The 22,357-nt window shown below is 36.3% G+C and overlaps 1 protein-coding gene across 1 annotated transcript in view; it reads left to right on the top strand.

The window, feature by feature from the left end:
• ZNF804B (zinc finger protein 804B) overlaps positions 1 to 21,974 on the top strand; it is a 497,359-nt gene extending 475,385 nt beyond the window's left edge. Inside the window, exons 3-4 of the mRNA XM_060019907.1 lie at positions 12,174 to 12,304; positions 18,314 to 21,974. Of these exons, the coding sequence (XP_059875890.1) occupies positions 12,174 to 12,304; positions 18,314 to 21,974 (3,792 nt within the window). The remainder of the gene's footprint in view (positions 1 to 12,173; positions 12,305 to 18,313) is intronic.
• The last annotated feature ends 383 nt before the right edge of the window (positions 21,975 to 22,357 follow it).

Below are 22,357 nucleotides of genomic sequence, written 5' to 3'. Positions count from 1 at the left end.
CATAGACAAGATACAAATGCAGGTCTGATTTCAGAATCGTTGTCTTAACCCCTACAGGATGTTGGCTACCATCCAAACCCCTCTGGAAACCAGAGACTGTTTTAGTCCCTGTATTGTTAGGTGCTGCTTTCTGTCTTCCTTACTTCCCCTCACAGTGAGTTTCAAACTCTCACCTGCTCTAACGCATTCACTCTGAGTTCCTACAGCTATGCAACTTATAACTGAGCTTCTGTATTTCTTTGTAAATGTGTGAGGGAGCAGTTTTTCCTTGTCTGGATCTGATCTCATTAAGAGCTGACCTACTATATACCCACAAGAAACTTGTTTTTGTCCAAATGTTTTCATTCTTTAAATTGAGTAATATTACTGATAATTATAATGTGCCATTGCTTAAATAAATTAATTTTTATCAGAAAAGGGGAAAAAAATAGAAACTTGGGAAAATCTGAACTTCCTGGCAAAATTTGACCTCTGGATTCTTGGAAATCCTCTTTAACTATCCAGTATCAAACAGTCCTCATTTCATTAGACAAATCAGCTCCTGGAAGGGTCTTTTATAACAGGCATGGTCCCCTTGAAGTAACCTGTTACAGAAATATTGGATTTGCAATTAACATTTTGTTGTAGTTTTGTGGAGGGGCGTTGAAAACTCCTATTATAATAATTGTGGATTTAACTTTTCTCCTTGTAGTTTTATCCATTTTTTCTTTGTGTATTTTGAAGCTGTGTTATTAGGTGCATAAACATTTAGGCTTATTTGTTAACCTGATTAATTTACTTCATCGTATGATGAAATACACTTTCTTATTCCTAGCAATATATCTTTGCTTTAAAATCTATTCTGTTTCATAGTGATAGAGCCCCTCCATCTTTTTTTTTTTTTTGACATATTTATTGGAGTAAAATTGCTTTACATGGTGTGTTAGTTTCTGCTGTATAACAAAGTGAATCAGCTATACGTATATATATATATCTCCATATCTCTTCCCTTTTGTATCTCCCTCCCACCGTCTCTATCCCACCCCTCTAGGTGCACACAAAGTACCTAGCTGATCTCCCTGTGCTACGTGCCTGGGCAAAGGCACGTAGCACTACGTGCCTAGTGCTTCCCACTAGCTATCTATTTTAAACTTGGTAGTGTATATAAGTCCATACCACTCTTTCACTTTGTCCTAGCTTACCCTTCCCCCTCCCCGTGTCCTCAAATCCATTCTCTATGTCTGCCTCTTAATTCCTGTCCTGCTCCTAGGTTCTTCAGAAAAAAATTTTTTTTCTTTTTTAGATTCCATATATATGTGTTAGTATATGGTATTTGTTTTTCTCTTTCTGACTTACTTCACTCTATATGACAGACTCTAGGTCCATCCATCTCACTACAGATAACTCAGTTTCATTTCCTTTTATGGCTGAGTAATATTCCATTGTATATATGTGCCACATCTTCTTTATCCATTCATCTGTCGATGGACACAGGTTGTTCCATGTCCTGGCTATTGTAAATAGAGCTGCAGTGAACACTGTGGTACATGACTCTTTTTGAATTATGGTTTTCTCAGGGTGTATGCCCAGTACTGGGATTGCTGGGTCATATGGTAGTTCTATTTTTGGTTTTTTAAGGGACATCCATGCTGTTCTCCATAGTGGCTGTATGAATTTACATTCCTAACAAAAGTGCAAGAGGGTTCCATTTTCTCCACACCCTCTCCAGCATTTATTGTTTGTAGATTTTTTGATGATGGCCATTATGACTGGTATGAGGTGATACCTCATTGTAGTTTTGATTTGCTTTTCTCTAATGATTAGTGATGTTGAGCATCCTTTCATGTGTATGTTGGCAATCTGTATATCTTCTATGGAGAAATGTCTGTTTAGGTCTACCGCACATTTTTGTATTGGTTGTTTGTTTATTTGATATTGAGCTGGCTGCATGAACTGCTTGTATATTTTGGAGATTAATGCTTTGTCAGTTGCTTCATTTGCAAATATTTTCTCCAATTCTGAGGGCTGTCTTTTCACCTTGTTTATGGTTTCCTTTGCTGTGCAAAAGCTTTTAAGTTTAATTAGGTCCTATTTGTTTATTTTTGTTTTTATTTCCATTTCTCTAGGAGGTGGGTCAAAAAGGATCTTGCTGTGATTTATGTCATAGGGTGTTCGCCTATGTTTTCCTCTAAGAGTTTTATAGTGTCTGGCCATACATTTAGGTCTTTAATCCATTATGAGTTTATTGTTGTGTAGGTGTTAGGGCGTGTTCTAATTTCATTCTTTTACATGTAGCTGTCCAGTTTTCCCAGCATCAATTTTGAACAGGCTATCTTATCTCCATTGTATATTCTTGCCTCCTTTATCAAAGATCAGGTGACCATATGTGTGTGGATTTATCTCTGGGATTTCTATCCTATTCCATTGATCTATATTTCTGTTTTTGTGTCAGTACCATACTGTCTTGATTACTGTAGCTTTGTAGTATAGTCTGAAGTCTGGGAGCCTGATTCCTCCAGCTCTGTTTTTCTTTCTCAAGATTGATTTGGCTTTTCGGGATCTTTTGTGTTTGCATACAAATGTGAAATTTTTTGTTCTAGTTCTGTGAAAAATGCCATTGGTAGTTTGATAGGGATTACATTGAATCTGTAGGTTGCTTTGGATAGTATAGTCATTCTCACAATGTTGGTTCTTCCAACCCAAGAACATGGTATATCTCTTCATCTGTTTGTATCATCTCTAAATGTTTTTTTCAGTGTCTTACAGTTTTCTGCACACAGGTCTTTTGTCTCCTTAGGTAGCTTTATTCCTACATATTTTATTCTTTTTGTTGCCGTGGTAAATTGGAGTATTTCCTTAATTTCCCTTTCAGATTTTTCAACATTAGTGTATAGGAATGCAAGAGATTTCTGTGCATTAATTTTGTATCCTGCTACTTTACCAAATTCATTGATTAGCTCTAGTAGTTTTCTGGTAGCATCTTTAGGATTCTCTATATGTACTATCATGTCATCTGCAAACAGTGACAGTTTTACTTCCTCTTTTCCAATTTGGATTCCTTTTATTTCTTTTTCTTCTCTGATTGCTGTGGCTAAGACTTCCAAAACTATGTTGAATAATAGCGGTGAGATTGGCAGCCTTGTCTTGTTCCTGATCTTAGTAGAAATGGTTTCAGTGTTTCACCATTGAGAACAATGTTGGCTGTGGGTTTGTCATATATGGCCTTTATTAGGTTGAGGTAAGTTCCCTCTATGCCTACTTTCTGGAGGGTTTTTATCATAACTGGATGTTGAATTTTGTTGAAAGCTTTTTCTGCATCTATTGAGATGATCATGGATTTTCTCCTTCAGTTTTTTAATATGGTGCAGCACATTCATTGATTTACATATATTGAAGAATCCTTGCATTCCTGGGATAAACCTCACTTGATCATAGTGTATGATCATTTTAATGTACTGTTGGATTCTGTTTGCTAGTATTTTGGTGAGAATTTTCGCATCTATGTTCATCATTGATATTGACCTGTAGTTTTCTTTTCTTGTGACATCATTGTCTGGTTTTTGTGTCAGGGTGATGGTGGCCTCATAGAATGAGTTTGGGAGTGTTCCTCCCTCTGCTATATTTTGGAAGAGTTTGAGGATAGGTGTTCACTCTTCTTTAAACGTTTGATAGAATTCGCCTTTGAAGCTATCTGGTCCTGGGCTTTTGTTTGTCGGATGATTTTTAATCACAGTCTCAATTTCAGTGATTGTGATCGGTCAGTTTATATTTTCTGTTTCTTCCTAGTTCAGTCTCAGAAGGTTATGCTTTTCTAAGAATTTGTTCATTTCTTCCAGGTTGTTGATGTTATTGGCATACAGTTGCTTGTAGTAATCTCTCATGATCCTTTGTATTTCTGCAGTGTCAGTTGTTACTTCTCCTTTTTTATTTCCAGTTCTATTATTATGAGTCTTCTCCCTTTGTTTCTTGATGAGTCTGGCTAATGGTTTATCAATTTTATTTATCTTCACAAAGAACCAGCATTTAGTTTTATTGATCTTTGCTCTTGTTTCCTTTATTTCTTTTTCTTTTATTTCTTATCTGATCATTATGATTTCTTTCCTTCTGCTAACTTTGGGGTTTTTTTGTTATTCTTTCTCTAAATGCTTTAGGTGTAAGATTAGGTTGTTTATTTGAGATTTTTCTTGTTTCTAAAGGTAGTATTATATTGCTATAAACTTACTTCTTAGAACTGCTTTTGCTGCATCCCATAGGTTTTAGGTCATCATGTTTTCATTGTCATTTGTTTCTAGGTATTTTTTTATTTCCTCCTTGATTTCTTCAGTGATCTCTTGGTTATTTAGTAGTGTGTTGTTTAGCGTCCATGTGTTTGTATTTTTTATAGATTTTTTCCTGTAATTGGTATGTAGTCTCATAGCGTTGTGGTCACAAAAGATACTTGATACAATTTCAGTTTTCTTAAATTTCCCAAGGCTTGATTTGTGATCCAAGATATGATCTATCCTTGAGAATGTTCCATGAGCACTTGAGAAGAAAGTGTATTCTGTTGTTTTTGGATAGAATGTCCCATAAATATCAATTAAGTCCATTTTATTTAATGTATCATTTAAAGCTTGTGTTTCTTTCTTTATTTTCATTATGGATGATCTGTCCATTGGTGAAATTGGGGTGTTAAAGTCCCCTACTATGATTGTGTTACTGTCGATTTCCCCTTTTATGGCTGTTAACATTTGCCTTGTGTATTGAGGTGCTTCTATGTTGGGTGCAGAAATATTTCAATTGTTATATCTTCTTGGATTGATCCCTTGATTATTATGTAGTGTCCTTTTTTGTCTCTTGTATTAGTCTTTATTTTAAAGTCTATTTTGTCTGATATGACAATTGCTACTCCAGCTTTATTTTGATTTCCATTTGCATGGAATATCTTTTTCCATCCCCTTACTTTCAGTCTGTATGTGTCCCTAGGTCTGAAGTGGGTCTCTTGTAGACAGCATATATACAGGTCTTTTTTTTGTATCCATTCAGCCAGTCTATGTCTTTTGGTTGGAGCATTTAATACATTTACATTTAAGGTAGTTATTGATATGTTTGTTTCTATTACCATTTTCTTAATTGTTTTGGTTTTGTTATTGTAGGTCTTTTCCTTCTCTTGTGTTTCTTGCCTTCTCTTGTGTTTCTTGCCTCTTGTGTTTCTTGCCTTTAGCATTTGTTTTAAAGTTGGTTTGATGGTGCTGAATTTGATGGTGCTGAATTCTCTTAGCTTTTGCTTGTATGTAAAGATTTTACTTTCTCCATGGAATCTGAATGAGATCCTTGCTGGGTTGAGTAATCTTGTTTGTAATTTTTTCCCTTTCATCACTTTAAATATGTCCTGCCAGTCCCTTCTGGCTTACAGAGTTTCTGCTGAAAGGTTAGCTGTTAACCTTATGGGGATTCCCTTGTATGTTATTTGTTGCTTTTCTCTTGCTGCTTTTAATATTTTTTCTTTGTATTTAATTTTTGATAGTTTGATTAATATGTGTCTTGGTGTGTTTCCCCTTGGATTTATCCTGCATGGGACTCTCTGTGCTTCCTGGATTTAATTGACTATTTCCTTTCCCATATTAGGGTAATTTTCAACTATAGTCTCTTCAAATATTTTCTCAGTCCCTTTCTTTTTCTCTTCTTCTTTTGGGACACCTATAATTCGAATGTTGGTGCATTTAGTGTTGTCCCAGACATCTGAGCCTGTCCTCAATTCTTGTCTTTCTTTTTTCTTTATTCTGCTCCGTGGTAGTTATTTCTACTATTTTATCTTCTACGTCACCTATCCATTCCTCTGCCTCAGTTATTCTGCTGTTGTTTCCTTCCAGATAATTTTTAATTTCATTTATTTTGTTGTTCATCATTGTTTGTTTGCTCTTTAGTTCTTCTAGGTCCTTGTTAAACGTTTCTTGTATTTTCTCCATTCTGTTTCCAAGATTTTGGATCATCTTTACTGTCATTACTCTGAATTATTTTTCAGGTAGACTGACTGTTTCCTCTTCATTTGTTTGGTCTGGTGGGTTTTTACCTTGCTCCTTCATGTGCTGTGTATTTCTCTCTCTTCTCATTTTGCATAACTTACTGTGTTTGGGGTCTCCTTTATGCAGGCTGCAGGTTCATAGTTCCCATTGTTTTTCGTGTCTGCTCCCAGTGGGTAAGGTTGGTTCAGTGGGTGTGTAGGCTTCCTGGTGGAGCGGACTGGTACCTGTGTTCTGGTAGATGAGTCTGGACCTTGTCTTTCTGGTGGGGAGGACTGTGCCTGGTGGTGTGCTTTGGCATGTCTGTGAACTTATTTTGATTTTAGGCAGCCTTTCTGCTAATGGGTAGGGTTGTGTTCCTGTCTTTCTAGTTTTTTGGCATGGGGTGTCCAGCACTGGAGCGTGCTGGTCATTGAGTGTAGCTGGGTGTTAGCATCGAGACGACGATCACTGGGAGCACTCTCACTGATTGATATTCCATGTAGCTGGGAGGTATCTGGTGGTCCAGTGTCCTGAGCTCGGCTGTCCCATCTAAGATGCTCATGCCTCACACCTGGCCAGAGCACAAAGACCCTGTCATTCACACAGCTCAGAAGAAAAGGGGGGTAAAAATAGAAAGAAAGAAAAAAATAAAATATTTAAAGTTATTAAAATAAAAAAAAATTATTAAATCTAAAAAAGTAATATAGAAATAAGAAAGAAAGAAGAGAGTTACCAAACCAATAAAGAAAACCACCAAGGGTAACAAGCACTAAAATGCATAGTAGAAAAAGGAAAAAAAAAAAAAAAACAGACAGACAGAACCCTAGGACAAATGGTAAAAGCAACCTATATGCACAAAATCACACAGATAAGCATACACATACACACACTCACAAAAAGGGAAAAAGAAAAAATTATATATATATTTAAAAAAAGAAAGAGAGCAACCAAATCAATAAATAAATCCACCAATGATGATAAGTTCTAAGTACTAAACTAAGATAAAAATAAAACCAGAAACAGATTAGATGCAGAAAGCAAACCCCAAGTCTACAGTTGCTTCCTAAGTCCACCGCCTCAATTTTGGGATGATTCGTCATCTATTCAGGTATTCCACAGATGCAGGGTACATCAAGTTGATTGTGGAGCCCTAATCCACTGCTCCTGAGGCTGCTTGGAGAGATTTCTTTTTCTCTTCTTTGTTCGCACAGCTCCCAGCGTTCAGCTTTGGATTTGGCCCTGCCTCTGCATATAGGTCCCCCTGTTGCATCTGTTCTTCACCCAGACAGGAGGGTGTTAAAGAAGTGGCTGATTAGGGGGCTCTGGCTCACTCAGGTCAGGGGGAGGGAGGGGTATGGAATGCAAGGCGAGCCTGCAGCGGCAGAGGCCTGCATGACGTTGCAACAGCCTGAGGCACACGTGTGTTCTCCTAGGGAAGTTGTCCCTGGGTCACGGGACCCTGGCAGTGGTGGGCTGCACAGGCTCCCAGAAGGGGAGGTGTGGATAGTGACCTGTGCTTGCACACAGGCTTCTTGGTGGCTGCAGCAGCAGCCTTTGCATTTCATGCCCATCTCTGCTGTCCGCGCTGATAGCTGTGGCTTACGCCCATCTCTGGAGCTCATTTAGGCGGTGCTCTGAATCCCCTTTCCTCGCACACGCAGAAACAATGGTCTCTCGTCTCTTAGGCAGTTCCAGACTTTTTCCCGGTCTCCGTTCCAGCTAGCTTTGGTTCACTACCCCCCTTCAGGCTGTGTTCATGCAGCCAACCCCAGTCCTCTCCCTGGGATCTGACCTCTGGATTCCGAACCTTAGCTCCCAGCCCGCACTCACCTCAGTGGGTGAGCAGACAAGCCTCTCAGACTGGTGGGTGCTGGTCAACAGCGATCCTCTATGCAGGAATCTCTCTGCTTTGCCCTCTGCACCCCTGTTGCTGTGCTCTCCTCTGTAGCTCTGAAGCTTCCCCCCTGCCCACCCCCATCTCTGCCAAACTTTCCTAGTGTGTGGAAAATTTTCCTCCTTCACAGCTCCCTCTGAGAGGGGCAGGTCCCATCCCTATTCTTTTGTCTCTGTTTTTTCTTTTTTCTTTTACTCTACCTAGGTACGTGGGGAGTTTCTTGCCTTTTAGGAAGTCTGAGGTCTTCTGCCAGCGTTCAGTTGGTGTTTCGTAGGAGTTGTTCCACATGTAGATGTATTTTTGATGTATTTGTGGGGAGGAAGGTGATCTCTATGTCTTACTCCTCCACCATCTTGAGGGTTCTCCCCTCCATCTTTTTTTGACTAGTGTTGACATGATATATCTCTTTACATTTTTTTCTTTTAACTCATCATGTCTTTATTTTGAAGTTTGTTTTTATAGTCAATGTATAGTTGATCTTGCTTTTTTTTTTAATTGAAACTGTCATTCTGTACCTCTTAATTCCAGTGTTTAGACCATTTACATTTAATTTGGTTAGCAATATATTTAGATTTTGTGGTATTGCTATTTGTTTTATAATTGTCCCATCTATTTTAATTTCCTTTTTACTTTTTTATGCTTTCTTTCGGATTGAGTAAATTTAATTATTTTCTTTTATCTTCTTTGGTGTCCTATTGGCTGAAACACATTGTTTTGTTATTTAAATGGTTGCTGTAGGATATATAGTATATTTCTTTAACTTATCACAGTCTGCCTTCAATTGTTATTATATTATTTCATGCATAGAATAAGGCCTATCAATATTATATATCATTTCTCCTCTCTTGGGCTTTAAGCTATCATTGTCAAATATTTTATTTATAAATTTTTTATAAACACCAAAAAACATAGCTATTGTCTTTTTGTTAAACAGTCCAGATATGTTCAAATAATAAAGAATATGTCTTATTCATCATTATAGTTACTATTTCTGGTGTTCATTCTTTTTTGTAGACACATATATCTACCTGTTAATATTTTCCTTTTCTTCAGTGATATTCTTTATTTCTTATCATGTGGGTGTGCTGCTGTTAAATTCTTTCAGCTTTTAATGTTTGAAATCATCTCTGTTTCACCTTTTTTTTAAAAGGATATTTTCACTGGGTATAGAATTTTATTTTGAATAGTTTTAAATTTTCTTTCAGAAATTTCAAGTTGTTGCTCCATTGTATTCTCAATTGCCTTTTTCCAATGAGAATTCTTCTGCCATCCTAGTATTTATTCTTCTGTACAGAAATATATCTTTTCTCTCTGGATGCTTTTAAAATTTTTCCTGGTTTTGAAAAGTTTGATTATGTTGAGCCTTGGTGTAGTTGTCTTCATGTTACTTGCGCTTGAGGTTTTGGGTGGGGGTGGGGGTGGGAATCTGTGGATTTAGAGTTTTCAGAAAATTTGGAATATTTTCACCCATTATATTTGCAAATATTCCCTCCCCTTTCTTCAGAGACTCCAATCACGCAATTGTCCACTGTGTCTTTTCTACTTTTTGAATATATGGTATACAGTTATAACTGTCTTAATGCAGTGTTCTGCCAATTTTATCATCTGTGTCAGTTCTGTATTGGTTTTAGTTGGTTGACTTCCTCATTTTTGGCTGTGTTTTGGCACTTCTTTGCATGTCTAAAAATCTTTGATTGTATGTTGGATGTCATTAATTTTCCCTTGTTTGTGAATTTTTGTATTTTTTAAATATTCTTGGATTTGGTTCTGAAATGCAGTTATGTTACTTGGAATCAAATTGATACTTTTACTTCTTGATAAAATGATGAAAATCATTTGTTAGGCAAATGTAAAATAGTGTTCAATCTATGGCTAATTTTTCTTTAGTGAAGGAAGACTCCCTGAATTCTCTACTCAATGTCCCAAGAGCTTTTCTAATTTTGTTGGTAAGAACAGGCACTCTTCCTGGTTCTATATGAATGCCAGGCATTGTTTCCTTTAGTTATTGCGGGTGGTTCTTTTCTTGGCCTGGAATATTTGCCTCACACACATGCACTGCTGATCAGTATGGTGAAATTTTGAAGGGCTCCCTCTGCAGATCTCTGGGGGGATTCCTCTGCATAGTCTTGAGCACTCGGCATGGGCCAAGCCAAGACTGTGGCTAGAGGTCTTCTTCCAGTTTTCTGTGTTCCTTAAAAGTATTTTAACTTTGCTGACTTCCTCAACACAGCAATGCTCCATCCCACCCCCCAATCTATCTTAACTTTTCCTGTGTGCTTCCAAAGCATCTGTGTCCACTCCTGTTAAGAAACTCAATACTATCTTATAAAAGTATCTGTTCATTTGTCTGTCTCCCTTGAGGGAAAAATAGTTGATTTGTACATTTCTATATCCCTAGTACCTAGTAGGAGTTAACAGTATTTGCTGTTGGATGAATGAGACCAAATTCTCAATCATTTCTGTAACTCAGATATAGGAGTACAGTATTGGAATCTGAAAGGCTAATGAAAGAAACAGGTATACCTGGAAGTTTCAAACAGGATTCCAATAATGAGATTCAAGTATCAGATATTGTGAGTAAATGAATCAGCTTCCTCTCCTAGGTGGTTCAGGTTTTATATACTAGTAATATCAAATATTAAATAAATATATTGTAGAGTATTTTATGTTCAAAAGTAACTGAGAGTTAAAAAAAAAAATCCCTCTCCTCTTTACCAAAGTAACCATGGTCTTTCTTTGATGCAGTTGAACTACATTCTCTGTGGGCTCCTAAATTATGTTGCATGATTTCCAAAAGGTCTTTACTCATAAGATTAGCCTTAACCCCAAGAACTAGATGATTGTGCACATGGGGGCTGAGGAAGTGTGAGTAGAAGGGTAGTAGAAATGCAAATTTTTATAAGCCTTTCTGTCTTCTGACCAAGGCTATCCTTTAAGGTTTAGACCCTGTGCTGTTATCAGCTCTAGAGAATTGTTGATCCTTTTTTTTTTTTTTTCTGACAACACATGGGCCATAATTTTATTTTTTGAAAACGTCTGGTTTTTAAAAGGCTCTGAAGCTTTTGTCAAAAACTGAGTTCAGGTTGATACTACTCTTCTCCCTGTGGCTGTTTCTAGTTCTGTGAAACGCTTGTTCTTTGTGCTCAGAATATTCTCTCTCTGAAAGAATACTCTGCCTCCTTCCTTAAATACTTAGCCTGGAAGCAGTTATTTGGCTATCATCTCCCCTGAGTATGTTCCCTTTCAAGAAGGAATCTAATGATTGTTAAAGGTCTTGGCACTTGTTCTATGGGTGGGGGAGGGGATAGTCTACTACAAAGTTATTATCTCACTTGATAGCTATGTAGTTTTTGTCATTCCTGGAAAACATGTTTTTATACTTGATTTGGGAAATAAAAGCAGATTAAACGGACACAGATTTCAGGTCGTTTAAAGTCACTTTATATGGGTTAAGAAAGGCTAATCTTCAAACATACTCTTAAATCAGGATTAAGACCCAAACTTCAAGATGCTCATTTGATTGTGGCTGTTTCTCAATTTGTTCAATATCATTAGGTGAGCTTAGTGACAGATTCTGAAGTAGAAATCTGAACAGGTAATGAGTAACATCCAATCTTCATGTAAGCCAGTTGTTTTACAGAAAAGATTAATTAAAAGAAGTAGGAACTAAATTTAAATCAAGCAAGGCCAAGCCTCTATCCTGAGTTTAAATCCCTGACCCATTTTTTTCCTTCTGGATATAATACAGAAATTTGAATTGGATAAATATCTCCACCAGAAAAAAAATGAGTTAAGAATTGCATTTAGAACTTTGAACTAAATCTTTTCACAATAACAGATGTTCTTTACTGAAACAAGCTCATTTCACCCAGTGTATTTAATCACACCAATTTTCAGGAATGAGAGTAAATATGTTTTATAAGTGAGAGGGCTGGAGACAGTGCATGGAGGAAAGTGCATCCCATAACTTCCTCTCCCTTTATACACATTTATATATTGCACATTTTCCCCATTTATGTTTTCACAGGCACAGAGATGATTGCAAATACATACCCAGGGTGGTCCTTGTCAGGACTGGGGTCCAACATTGCAGCACATTTCTGCAGTGACTGTGACAAGCTTTGATAAATAACCCAGTTGACAACTAAATGTATCTTGGAGCAGAGAATAGAATTGATGGAGAAGTTGCTTTTACTCTCCCTATCCAAAAATTCACCTTTGTGCCCAGGACAAAGTTTAAAAAGGAAGTTTTTGGGTGGAAAAAGATATATTACTTATTCATAGTGTCCTTTCTGTTTGTCTTCTTTTGTCCACAGAGACTGAAAGAATTAAAGCAACGTGAATTTGCTAGAAATGTAGCTTCCAAGTCATGGAAAGATGAAAAGAAACAAGAAAAAGCACTTAAGCGACTTCATCAGCTGGCTGAGTTAAGGCAACAGTCTGAATGGTAAGAATTAAAGGTGCCTAAGATGGTTCAAAACTCTCTTCAACTTCTGGGGAAATTTCAGTGATAAATTTACTTGGTTCACTATAGCAATGTAAACAAATTATAATTAATCAACAGATTTATCTGAAGGCAAATGTTCCTAATAGTTAAAAGTCTATAAATTAATGACTTTGACATCTGGGTTTTTTCTTTCCCAATACTGTTAATGTGTTCTTTAATGAAATGATCCAAGAATGATTCTAATATACTAGCATTTATTCTATCCAGGTGATTTATATGGATCTATATATCTCTTTCTAATTATTTTGAGTTTTGTAATATTAATTTTGAAAACCATAAATAGCAATGCATCTTTTTGGGGAGGAACTAAATCTGTGCATTCTTCTGCACACACCTGAAACTAGAATAAATGGCACTATCATTGTCTGGATGACAAACAAGATGTAATTAATGCAGTTAAATTTACCACACAGTGCCGTTTAAGTTGACAATTATAACAAGCATTATACTAATACATTCTTGTAGCTGAAAAATAGAAGTTTTACATGAGCTTAGAACTGCTGAACGTTTTGAAGTGAGAAGACTGTTACCTGGAACTCAATTACATTTGCAAATTGTGATTTGTGTTCATATGAATCATAATGTAGAACACTAATGTAGCTAATTAATGTAGTTGACAGCATTCTGGTGAATTGTAACACGTATAGCTCTGTGCCAGAATTTAAACTCCTATTGTTTAAATGAAAAACAATATACAGGACTTCCCTGGTGGTGCAGTGGTTAAGAATCTGCCTGCCAATGCAGGGGACACGGATTCGAGCCCTGGTCCAGGGAGATCCCACATGCTGCAGAATAACGAAGCCCGTGAGCCACAACTACTGAGCCTGCGTGCCACAACTACTGAAGCCCATTTGCCTAGAGCCCATGCTGTGCAACAGGAGAAGCCACCGCAATGAGAAGCCTGCCCACCACAACAAAGAGTAGTCCCTGCTTGCCGCAACTAGAGAAAAGCCCACATGCAACAAAGGCCCAAAGTAGCCAAAAGTAAATAAATAAATTTATAAAAAAAGAAAAAGAAAAACGATATACAATAAGCTTGGGAGTGAACAACTCAATTATATTAGCATAAAATATTAGACCTCATATTTACTTTTAAGAAAATATTTACTTTTTTTAGGATCAATTATGAGTAAAGACACAGTATTCAGCCTTCAAATATTCATGTATTTGCACCACTGTCTTAGAGTAATTTAATTTGCCTATAAAAATATAAGAAAATATAATCATATTAAAAATAAATGAGAAATTTGGTATAAAGAAAAAATAAAGGTTGGAAGACCATGTGCCCAGAGGTGAGGTTAATACAAAAATGCATGTTCTTAGGGAGCATATGATCGTAGAAACAGGACAGATATCTGGTACTGAACTTTTTACTTGCCAACACAATGAAGATCTTAAAATATGTTATTCAAACACATTGTCAATAAGATATCAGACAGCCCTTGTCAAAACAGGACTTAGAAGGAAAAGTCTAATGGTTATTAGGTGGCATGCAGGAGAAAATTGAGGGAAGATATTTAATTCCCGGGTGATTAATTATGAGGTACCAAAAAAACTGAAAAAATAAGACAAGGCTTGCTATAGATATACACACTTTAGATAGGTTCTTTAAGGCCACACAACAAAAAATCTGAGTAGCCTTAATGTAATTTCGGTTTATCTGTTACTATGCAAGTTGTCACACTTTGACATTTCTCCTTACTGATTCTGTATTTTCTTTTGGAAGAAATAGACAAAGGATCAGAGGAGCCTTGATGATGATAGTGATGGTGATGATGCTTTCATTTAGAAGTTCTAAGTCTGTAGATCTACCCATGAAGTGTCTTCCAAAGTAAAAGAAATTAACAGATATACTCTACTGGGGTTGAACTGCCCTTTTAAAATCTTATCAATTAAACAGACACAAACCTAGCCATATCCTCTATAGAGTAGGTAGGCTCTCTAAGTCCCAATCTGATCATATTGTTAGGGAAATGATGGGTATTCAGCTTTCCAGATACATAACTTGGAACTAGGCAAATTACTTCATTCTTTTTCTATTACCTTCCATCTGCACTCCAGGCAATTGTTCTCTCTGATTAAGTAGCCTCATGGCCTAAGGGAAGTCACTTAATAGCATTATTAAATATTTTCATTTTGGCAACTGAATTGACAAGTGAAAAAAAAATCACCTGGGTTGCTTCTTCCCTGGAAAACCTTTGTCCTTTATTCTCATAAAGAGGGCTTCTGAGTAAGATGCTACAGATAACAAGAAGGTTCTTCCATGGCCCTGTGGAGAAGAGAGGTGAATTTACTGGTAGTAAGAATATTTGAATCAGACTGATGAAAAAAATGATGGCAGAAAACTGTTAATGGATCTTGAAAAGGGCAGTCAACCTTGGTCAGCTCTTGGGTAGATCAACCCAACATGGTTCCTCAGCAAAACTAGTTCTTTTATTAGGGGAGGGGAGAGATTCACTCTGTTTGCAAACTTCTACTATGTGTAAGTCTAAGTATAGTGCATCTTGATATGGACATTTTTTCAAATTTTAAAAACTGTAGAACCATTGATTCTGAGAATATAAAGGTCTTTACATAAGAGCTGGATAATGTGGGACATTAGGAAATTACATCACTTAAAGAAATCATGTTATTTTCATGTGCTTTGTTTCCTGTTTGGAAAATGTACTTCTTGAACAGGAGAGAATTAAATTGTGCATATGCTGAGTTACCAAGAACTAGAAGTTGGGGGGAACTATCAGAGTGGACAATCCATTAATAAGAACTAAAGGGCTGACTAATGTCATTTTAAAATTATAAATAAAAATAATTATGTAAAAAATACAGAAATAAACTAAATGTTCTAGAGGAGACAGTGAAATCATAAATGAGGGTATGACTATAAAGATTAAGCCTTTAACTATGTCATAAGGCATAAACTTGAATTAAAATAATAGAATTTTAAATACCACAAAGATAGAAAACTAGGATTTTAAAAAATAATAAAAGTAAATTATATTTAAAATAGGGGTAGGGCCTTCCCTGGCGGTCCAGTGGTTAAGACTTTTCACTTCCGATGCAGGGGGCTTGGGTTTGATTCCTGGTCAGGGAGCTAAGATCCCCCATGCCTTGCAGTGTGGCCAAAAATAAAAAAAAAATTAAGATAGGGGCAATTAAAGTTTTCAAAGCAATGAGATAAAAGTTTAAAGCATAAAAATAAGAGGTATAAAATATTAATAATGAGGATAAAATGTTAAGCTTGTGACAAAATATAATCATAAGTGTATATTGAACTGTAAAGTGAGAACAAGAATAAGGAAAAGGAGAGCAAAATGTAATACAAAAACAATAAGAGCAAAGAGGTTTAAAAATATTTGAAAGAATATAAAAGGAAGAAGCTTACACATATTAGAAAGATGAATGGTAGAAGGAAACAGCAATACAGGAAAGAATGTTTAGACTAACATAAAGCAAGCAAATGCACAAAACTCTGCCAGAATAATAAGCAAAAATATTATATTATTAAGGAAAAAATGGAATATAAAAATAGTCAAATATCTGCATCATAATGGAATCAGAAGGGGTAGAGTGATGATATACATACACCAGACTTTTGAAATAATTTTTGCTAAGTGTAGCACAGATAATATCAGATTGAAGTTGCTAGAGAAGGTAACTTAATGCAGATGTATTACTCCTACTTACTCCAAAGTAATGGAAAATATGGAAAAGAATCTTTTTGGCACTGAGGCAAAATTCAGTGCTGCAGATATTTCTAAACCTCATCCTTCTATCCACAGGCTACAGGCACCTTTTCAAAAGACCAATAACTATAGTAAACCTCTATGCTTCCTATTTCTCTTTATGTTTGAAAGAAATATCCAGTAATTTGTATACCATCTTAGAGTATTTCCATTTCTCATATTAAATATACCTAAACACCCTCTCTAAAGAATGTAAAACATGATTCAAAAAAGAAGATTAATGTGATGAATAAGAGAAAAGCTTTCATTATGAAATAGTTACTGTAAGGAGCAGACGCTTTAAAATTTTTTCTGAAATTAGTTTTCCACAAGATTCAAAGGCGCACTACAGCTCTAAAGCTACAGACATTATTAGTTCATGGCGAGAGGACAATCTGAAATTATGAAGGACTGGTGGCTAAAATTGTTGTTTGTAAATTAAAATTTGTATGGGTATAGTAAACAACATATTGGTCACTGTAAAATGTTGAATCCATAAAACGGAAATTAAAAACAAAATTTTTTTTCTGAACCAGAACAAAAGACTAAAAATACTAGAGTACGAATATAAGTAGTAAGACTGAAAGATATATTCATGAGAGCAAATAAATTTAACTTATAAATTCTAGGATAAGAAACTAGGACAGGGAAGAAGAAATAATCAGAGACGTCAGAGAAGAAAATGTATCTGAGCTGAAGAAAGTTGAATTGAAAGTGCCCAGAAATACTGGCAAAAATTAACCAAAAGAGATCAATTTGTAAATATGGCCTGGTAGTGTTATATATATATATAACACTTATGTGTATATATATATATATATATATATATATATATACAAAATTTGTTGTGTGTAATAAATATAACAAAATACATTATATATAAATAAAAAGGAAAATTTACAAAACCATATAAATACATGAGCAGATCTGTTTCAATACGAATGAAAGGAGGCTAATTAAATATGTCTCTGTAATAGTAAACATATAAAGACAGTGAAGCAATGTACATGAAATTTGGTGGACAAAAGGAATATGACACCAGAGTTCTATGACAGTTGGCTGAATAGTTAAGTAAAGGCAATAAGAATTTCTCAGATGGAGGGCTAGGAAAGGACTCCTCCCCATTAGAATTTAAGCTACATATGGAAAAGATATCAGTTGTTTTAGTACTGTTTACTCAAGCAATAAATGACTGCATAAAAATGAAGTAAAATTTGAAAATAGAAAAAGGCCGACAAAACACATCCAAGAATATGAAAATAAGGAAAAGAAAGCCAACTCAAAGCAAACACGCAAAGCAACTCAAAGCAAACCAGCTCAAAGCAAGAAAAAGGAAAAGAAAGCCAACTCAAAATGATGTGATTTGTATTGCTTTCCCTCCAATAAGATTTGTTTTGTCATAGGGGTTTCATAGATAGAACATTAGAGGCAATTTTAATCTGAAGAGTTTCATCTCTTGTATGTATGGCTCTTTCCAGTTTTCTGACTGAATTACTAGTTAAGCTCAATAGAATGAATAATCTTTAAAGATCTGTTAAAAGATAAAACATATATGCAAAAAAAAGATAGAAGAAAAATATTTTGGTGAGTAAGAAGCTAAAAAAAGGATTTCAGACTAATTGAAGATATTGAGATGGCATGTAAATGTGTATTACTTTCTTATAATTGATCAAATTAATGACAAATCATAAATAAAGAACTAAACATCCTGTTTCAAAAGGAAACAAACATGAAAGAATTTTAAGACTGAGGAAACAAAAATTATAGAATGCTAGAACTTTAAACAAAAAAGCAAATAAAAGAGATAAGTTTATGCTTTGGAAGTGACTTTTAATTCCATTTTATTTCCTATTTAGGTGAAGGCACTGATTGGAGAACTCTTTGCAAAATAATGTTAAATCTGTATTCCAAAGAATTAGTAGGTTCTGGAGGACATAATGCGATGTAAATGCGATACTTTATTTTCTTTTGCAGCACTAGCATAAGATATTCACCTGCTATTGCTTTTTGCTAATTTCAAAAGAATCCACTTGAGATGCATTTTAGAAATAGCCACTATAAACCATAGATATACTGAGTTATATAAGCATAGTGAAATTGTTACATTACAATAGACATAGTTAATAAATAGTTTCAGAACCCATCATCAAACACTATAAAATGTTCACATATAGGTAAGATTTCAAATCTGATGTCTTAATCATTTAAATATTTATTCTATTTACAGTGTTTCTGGAAATGGACCAGCATACAAAGCCCCCAGGGTAGCTATAGAAAAGCAACTCCAGCAAGGAATTTTCCCAGTTAAGAGTGGCAGAAAGGTATCGTGCATGAAGAGTGCTCTTCTCCTTAAAGGAAAGAATCTCTCCAGAAGCATTTCTGATAAACAGCAGTCCACCACACCAAATCAACACCAGTTACAAACGGACAGATGTTTGTTTGGAAATCAGGTACCACAAACACCCTCAAATCTTAGCAATGCAAATCACAGGACAGGAGTGTCATTTTCTTTTTCCAAAAAAGTGCATCTAAAATTAGAATCTTCAGCATCAGTTTTCAGTGAGAACACAGAAGAAACCCACGACTGTAACAAGTCACCCGTCTATAAAACAAAACAAGCCACAGAGAAATGCATGCGCTGCAGGTTTGCAAATGAAGATACACACCTCACTAAGGAGAAAGATAGAAACATCTTATCAAGCCATCTGGAAAGTATTTTACACAATACCTTCTCCGTAAGTTCTGAAATTTTGCAAGACAAAAATGACTCTGTTGATGAAACACTAGAAGATTCGATTGGCATTCATGCTTCATTCAGTAAATCTAACATTCATCTTTCAGATGTGGATTTTACTCCTTCCAGCAGAGCAAAAGAAACTAGAAATACAGTGAGGAACACTTCAGAAAACCTCAATAATCACTCATGCCAAGCAAATGTTTCCTCCAGCCCACCAAACATTTACAAGCACAGTGATGCCAGGATATTTGAATGTTTGGATGAGCTTCCATCAATAGAGCCAAGTGAACAAAGCAGTACAGTTCATCTGAATCCCAACTCCAGAAAGGAGAAGAAAGAAAAATCATTAGATAAAATAGAAAGAGTTAGCAGAAATGTACAAAGTCTTGTGAGAGAGGCATATCCCCGTGATGTGAAGTCCAAACCACTGCCTTATCTCCACGTACAAAGCAAGGATGGCCATACCACTCTCCAATGGCCTACAGAACTGCTTCTCTTTACAAAAACAGAGCCCTGTATCTCTTATGGCTGCAACCCATTATATTTTGATTTTAAGCTTTCTCGAAACACAAAGGATGGCCATTATCCAGAGGACTTAAAAACAGAATTGCTGAAAGAGCCCTCAGAAATGAAGACTACAATGGAAAACCAAGTCTCAGGTTTAATTAAAGACCAACAAAAACTGATCCAAGAAGATAATCCGTCTCTGAAACCAAAGATGATGTTAGCTAATCCAGATTGGGAAAATTTCCAGAGAAAATATAATTTGGGCTACAACAATTCTGAGCCCAGTGCGAGTGAACATAATTTTAGTGCAAGTGATTTGGAAATGAAAAATCCTGAAGTGCCTGCTTACCTTGATATGTCTCTAAAGAATTGTGTAAGAAAGAATAATAATAGTGATAATGAACTTAAGGAACCTTCAAGGGCCCATTGGCAAAGCTGTCAAAGGGCAATTCTAAATGATGCAAATGAGGGCCTATCTTTTTCTCCTTATATCTCCAGGACTAAAAAACATAAACTGATTTCCTGTGATCCTCATTTGGATTTTGAAGATGGGAATAAATTCACTTGGAATTCTAGTCCTTACACAGTAGGGGGCCACAGTGACCATGGGAAGGACTTCAATGTAATTTTGAATAGTAACCACATCAGTATGACCAGCAGGGTTTCTGGATGTGGAAAAGCAAGTTACAAGAGAAGTTCTCCAAAGGTGTCTCTGAATACATGTTCTAGCCCTTCAGACACATCCCCTGGCAGTACATCCAGCTTGAGAAGTACTTGTTCAAAGCATAGGTCCAGTAGTCATGGTAGAGGTAACTTGCTCTATTTTTGTGAAAGAGAACACAACTCAGTCGAAAGGCACAAACGGAAACGCCGAAAGCACAGCTGTGTCTTCTTATCTGATGAGCTAGCAAAGAGTGACTGCCCACAGTCTGAAACCCAGAGTGACAGGGGCTGCAAGTTGTGGGAGTCAGTTAAAAATGAAAAATATTCAAAACATGGTTATGGTCACTGCAGAGAAAAATATAAACTGGGCAAAAATCAACAATTTTCAGGGTCAAAATCCAAGAGAATCACCCGTTGTGATTCTAGCTCACGGTTTTCTTGTGCTGGAAACAGTGAAAATCCACCTAATTGCCAGGGACCTCAGCACAGCAGATTGGGCTCTTACTCAAGAGACAAAATGTATTACTTAAATAAAAGTGAAAGAAGTCAACAGTCTTTGGACAGCCCTCATATTTGTGATCTGGAAAAAGTAAAACCCATGCAATGTAACTCTGGGAATATCAGCTGTCTTCTAAAGAACTGTTCAAGCAGCCCTTCAGAAACCACAGAGTTGAACACTGTAGAAGGAGACAGGACTCCCCTGACAGCCAAAGGTCTTTTAGAAAGAGTACAAGCCAAGAAATGTCAGGAACAATCAACTCATTTTGAGGTCTCTTCAAACAGCTGTAAAAATGAATCGGAGGCTCCTTCACAAATCCCATGCACGGTGCAATTGACACCACCAGGCTGTAACAGACATGCATTGCCTTTGTCTGAAAAACTACAGAACACAAGTAGAAGAAGAAAGGATAAAGGTAGTGCAATGCAAAGAACTATTGACAAAGACAAAGTCAAAAATTCCCAGACAAATGATTTTACTGTTTTAGTAGACACTGATTGTGATGATCATCTTTCTAACGGTATAATTCACGTAGTAGCAGAGTCTCAGTTACCAAACGTGAAAAAGTATCCAACAACAAAAGAACAATCAGAGTCATTAATTAGTGAAGTCCAACCTTTTATTCAAAGCTGTGACCCAGTACCAAAAGATTTCCCTGGTGCTTTCTCATCTAATAGATATACTGGTGTTACTGATTCAACAGAGACCAAAGAGGACCAAATAAATCTAGACTTACAGGATGTAAGCATGCATATGAATCAGGTAGAGGGGAATATAAACTCTTACTATGACAGAACTATGCAGAAGCATGACAAAGTAGCAGATGACTTAGAAGTGTGTCATAAATCTCTCTCTCCCCCATTAATTCAACAGCCCATAACATTTTCACCTGATGAAATAGATAAATATAAGCTCCTACAGCTACAAGCCCAGCAGCATATGCAGAAACAGCTCCTATCAAAGCATCTGCGAGTTGTGCCTGCTGCAGGGCCCACTGCCTTCTCTCCAGCCTCTGCTATACAGACAGTTCCAGGTCACCAGCAGGCTTCTCTCACCACCATCCACCACACGTTCCTGCAGCATTTTGTTTCTGCTTCCATAAATGCCCACAGCAGTCACCTCCCTATAGCTCATCTGCATCCTCTTTCCCAGCCACATTTTAATCCATTCTCATTTTCAACTCTGACTCCAACCATCATCCCTGCACACCCCACTTTCTTAGCGGGTCATCCCCTGCACTTGGTCACTGCTGCTCCCTGCCACCCATCTCACATAACACTTCAGCCCCTGCCCCCTGCAGCATTTATCCCCACATTGTTTGGCCCTCACTTCAACCCGGCCACAACTTCTATCATCCACTTGAATCCTTTAATTCAACCACTGTTTCAAGGTCAAGATCTTTGCCATCATTCTTGCTCCAGTCAGATGCAACCATTAAATGGAGTGAAAGAGGCCTTAAATGTGTCAGCTCACTTGAACTAACAGGTGTTAAAGCCCCTCTTCTGGATAAATAAAACAAATTGTCACTACCTACAAAATTATGTATTTAAAGTGGTCTGATTATTATAAGATTTAAAATAGTGGTACCAATGCAAAATGTGACCAATATAGAAATATGAACTGAATTGCCAATGTTGAAATACAAGCATTTTAAGGATTTCTTTTAATTTGCAAAAATAATTGGACAAATTTAAAGTAGTTTGATGGAAAGGTAGAGGGAAACGTGTTAAAGATATTTTTGAATGAGTTCTCACATAATGTTATAAAAAATAGAAAAAAGTTAGGCAGATCATTAATATTACAAAGAAAATTAAATGAAACATAATACTCTATCTTCTAGGTGTTCGTTGAACGAGTGAACAAGT

This window comes from Delphinus delphis, chromosome 9, assembly GCF_949987515.2.
Source record: "Delphinus delphis chromosome 9, mDelDel1.2, whole genome shotgun sequence".
Lineage (NCBI taxonomy): Eukaryota > Metazoa > Chordata > Mammalia > Artiodactyla > Delphinidae > Delphinus > Delphinus delphis.
The sequence above is the reverse complement of the archived record's forward strand: the minus strand, read 5'-3'. Positions and strand labels throughout refer to the sequence as shown.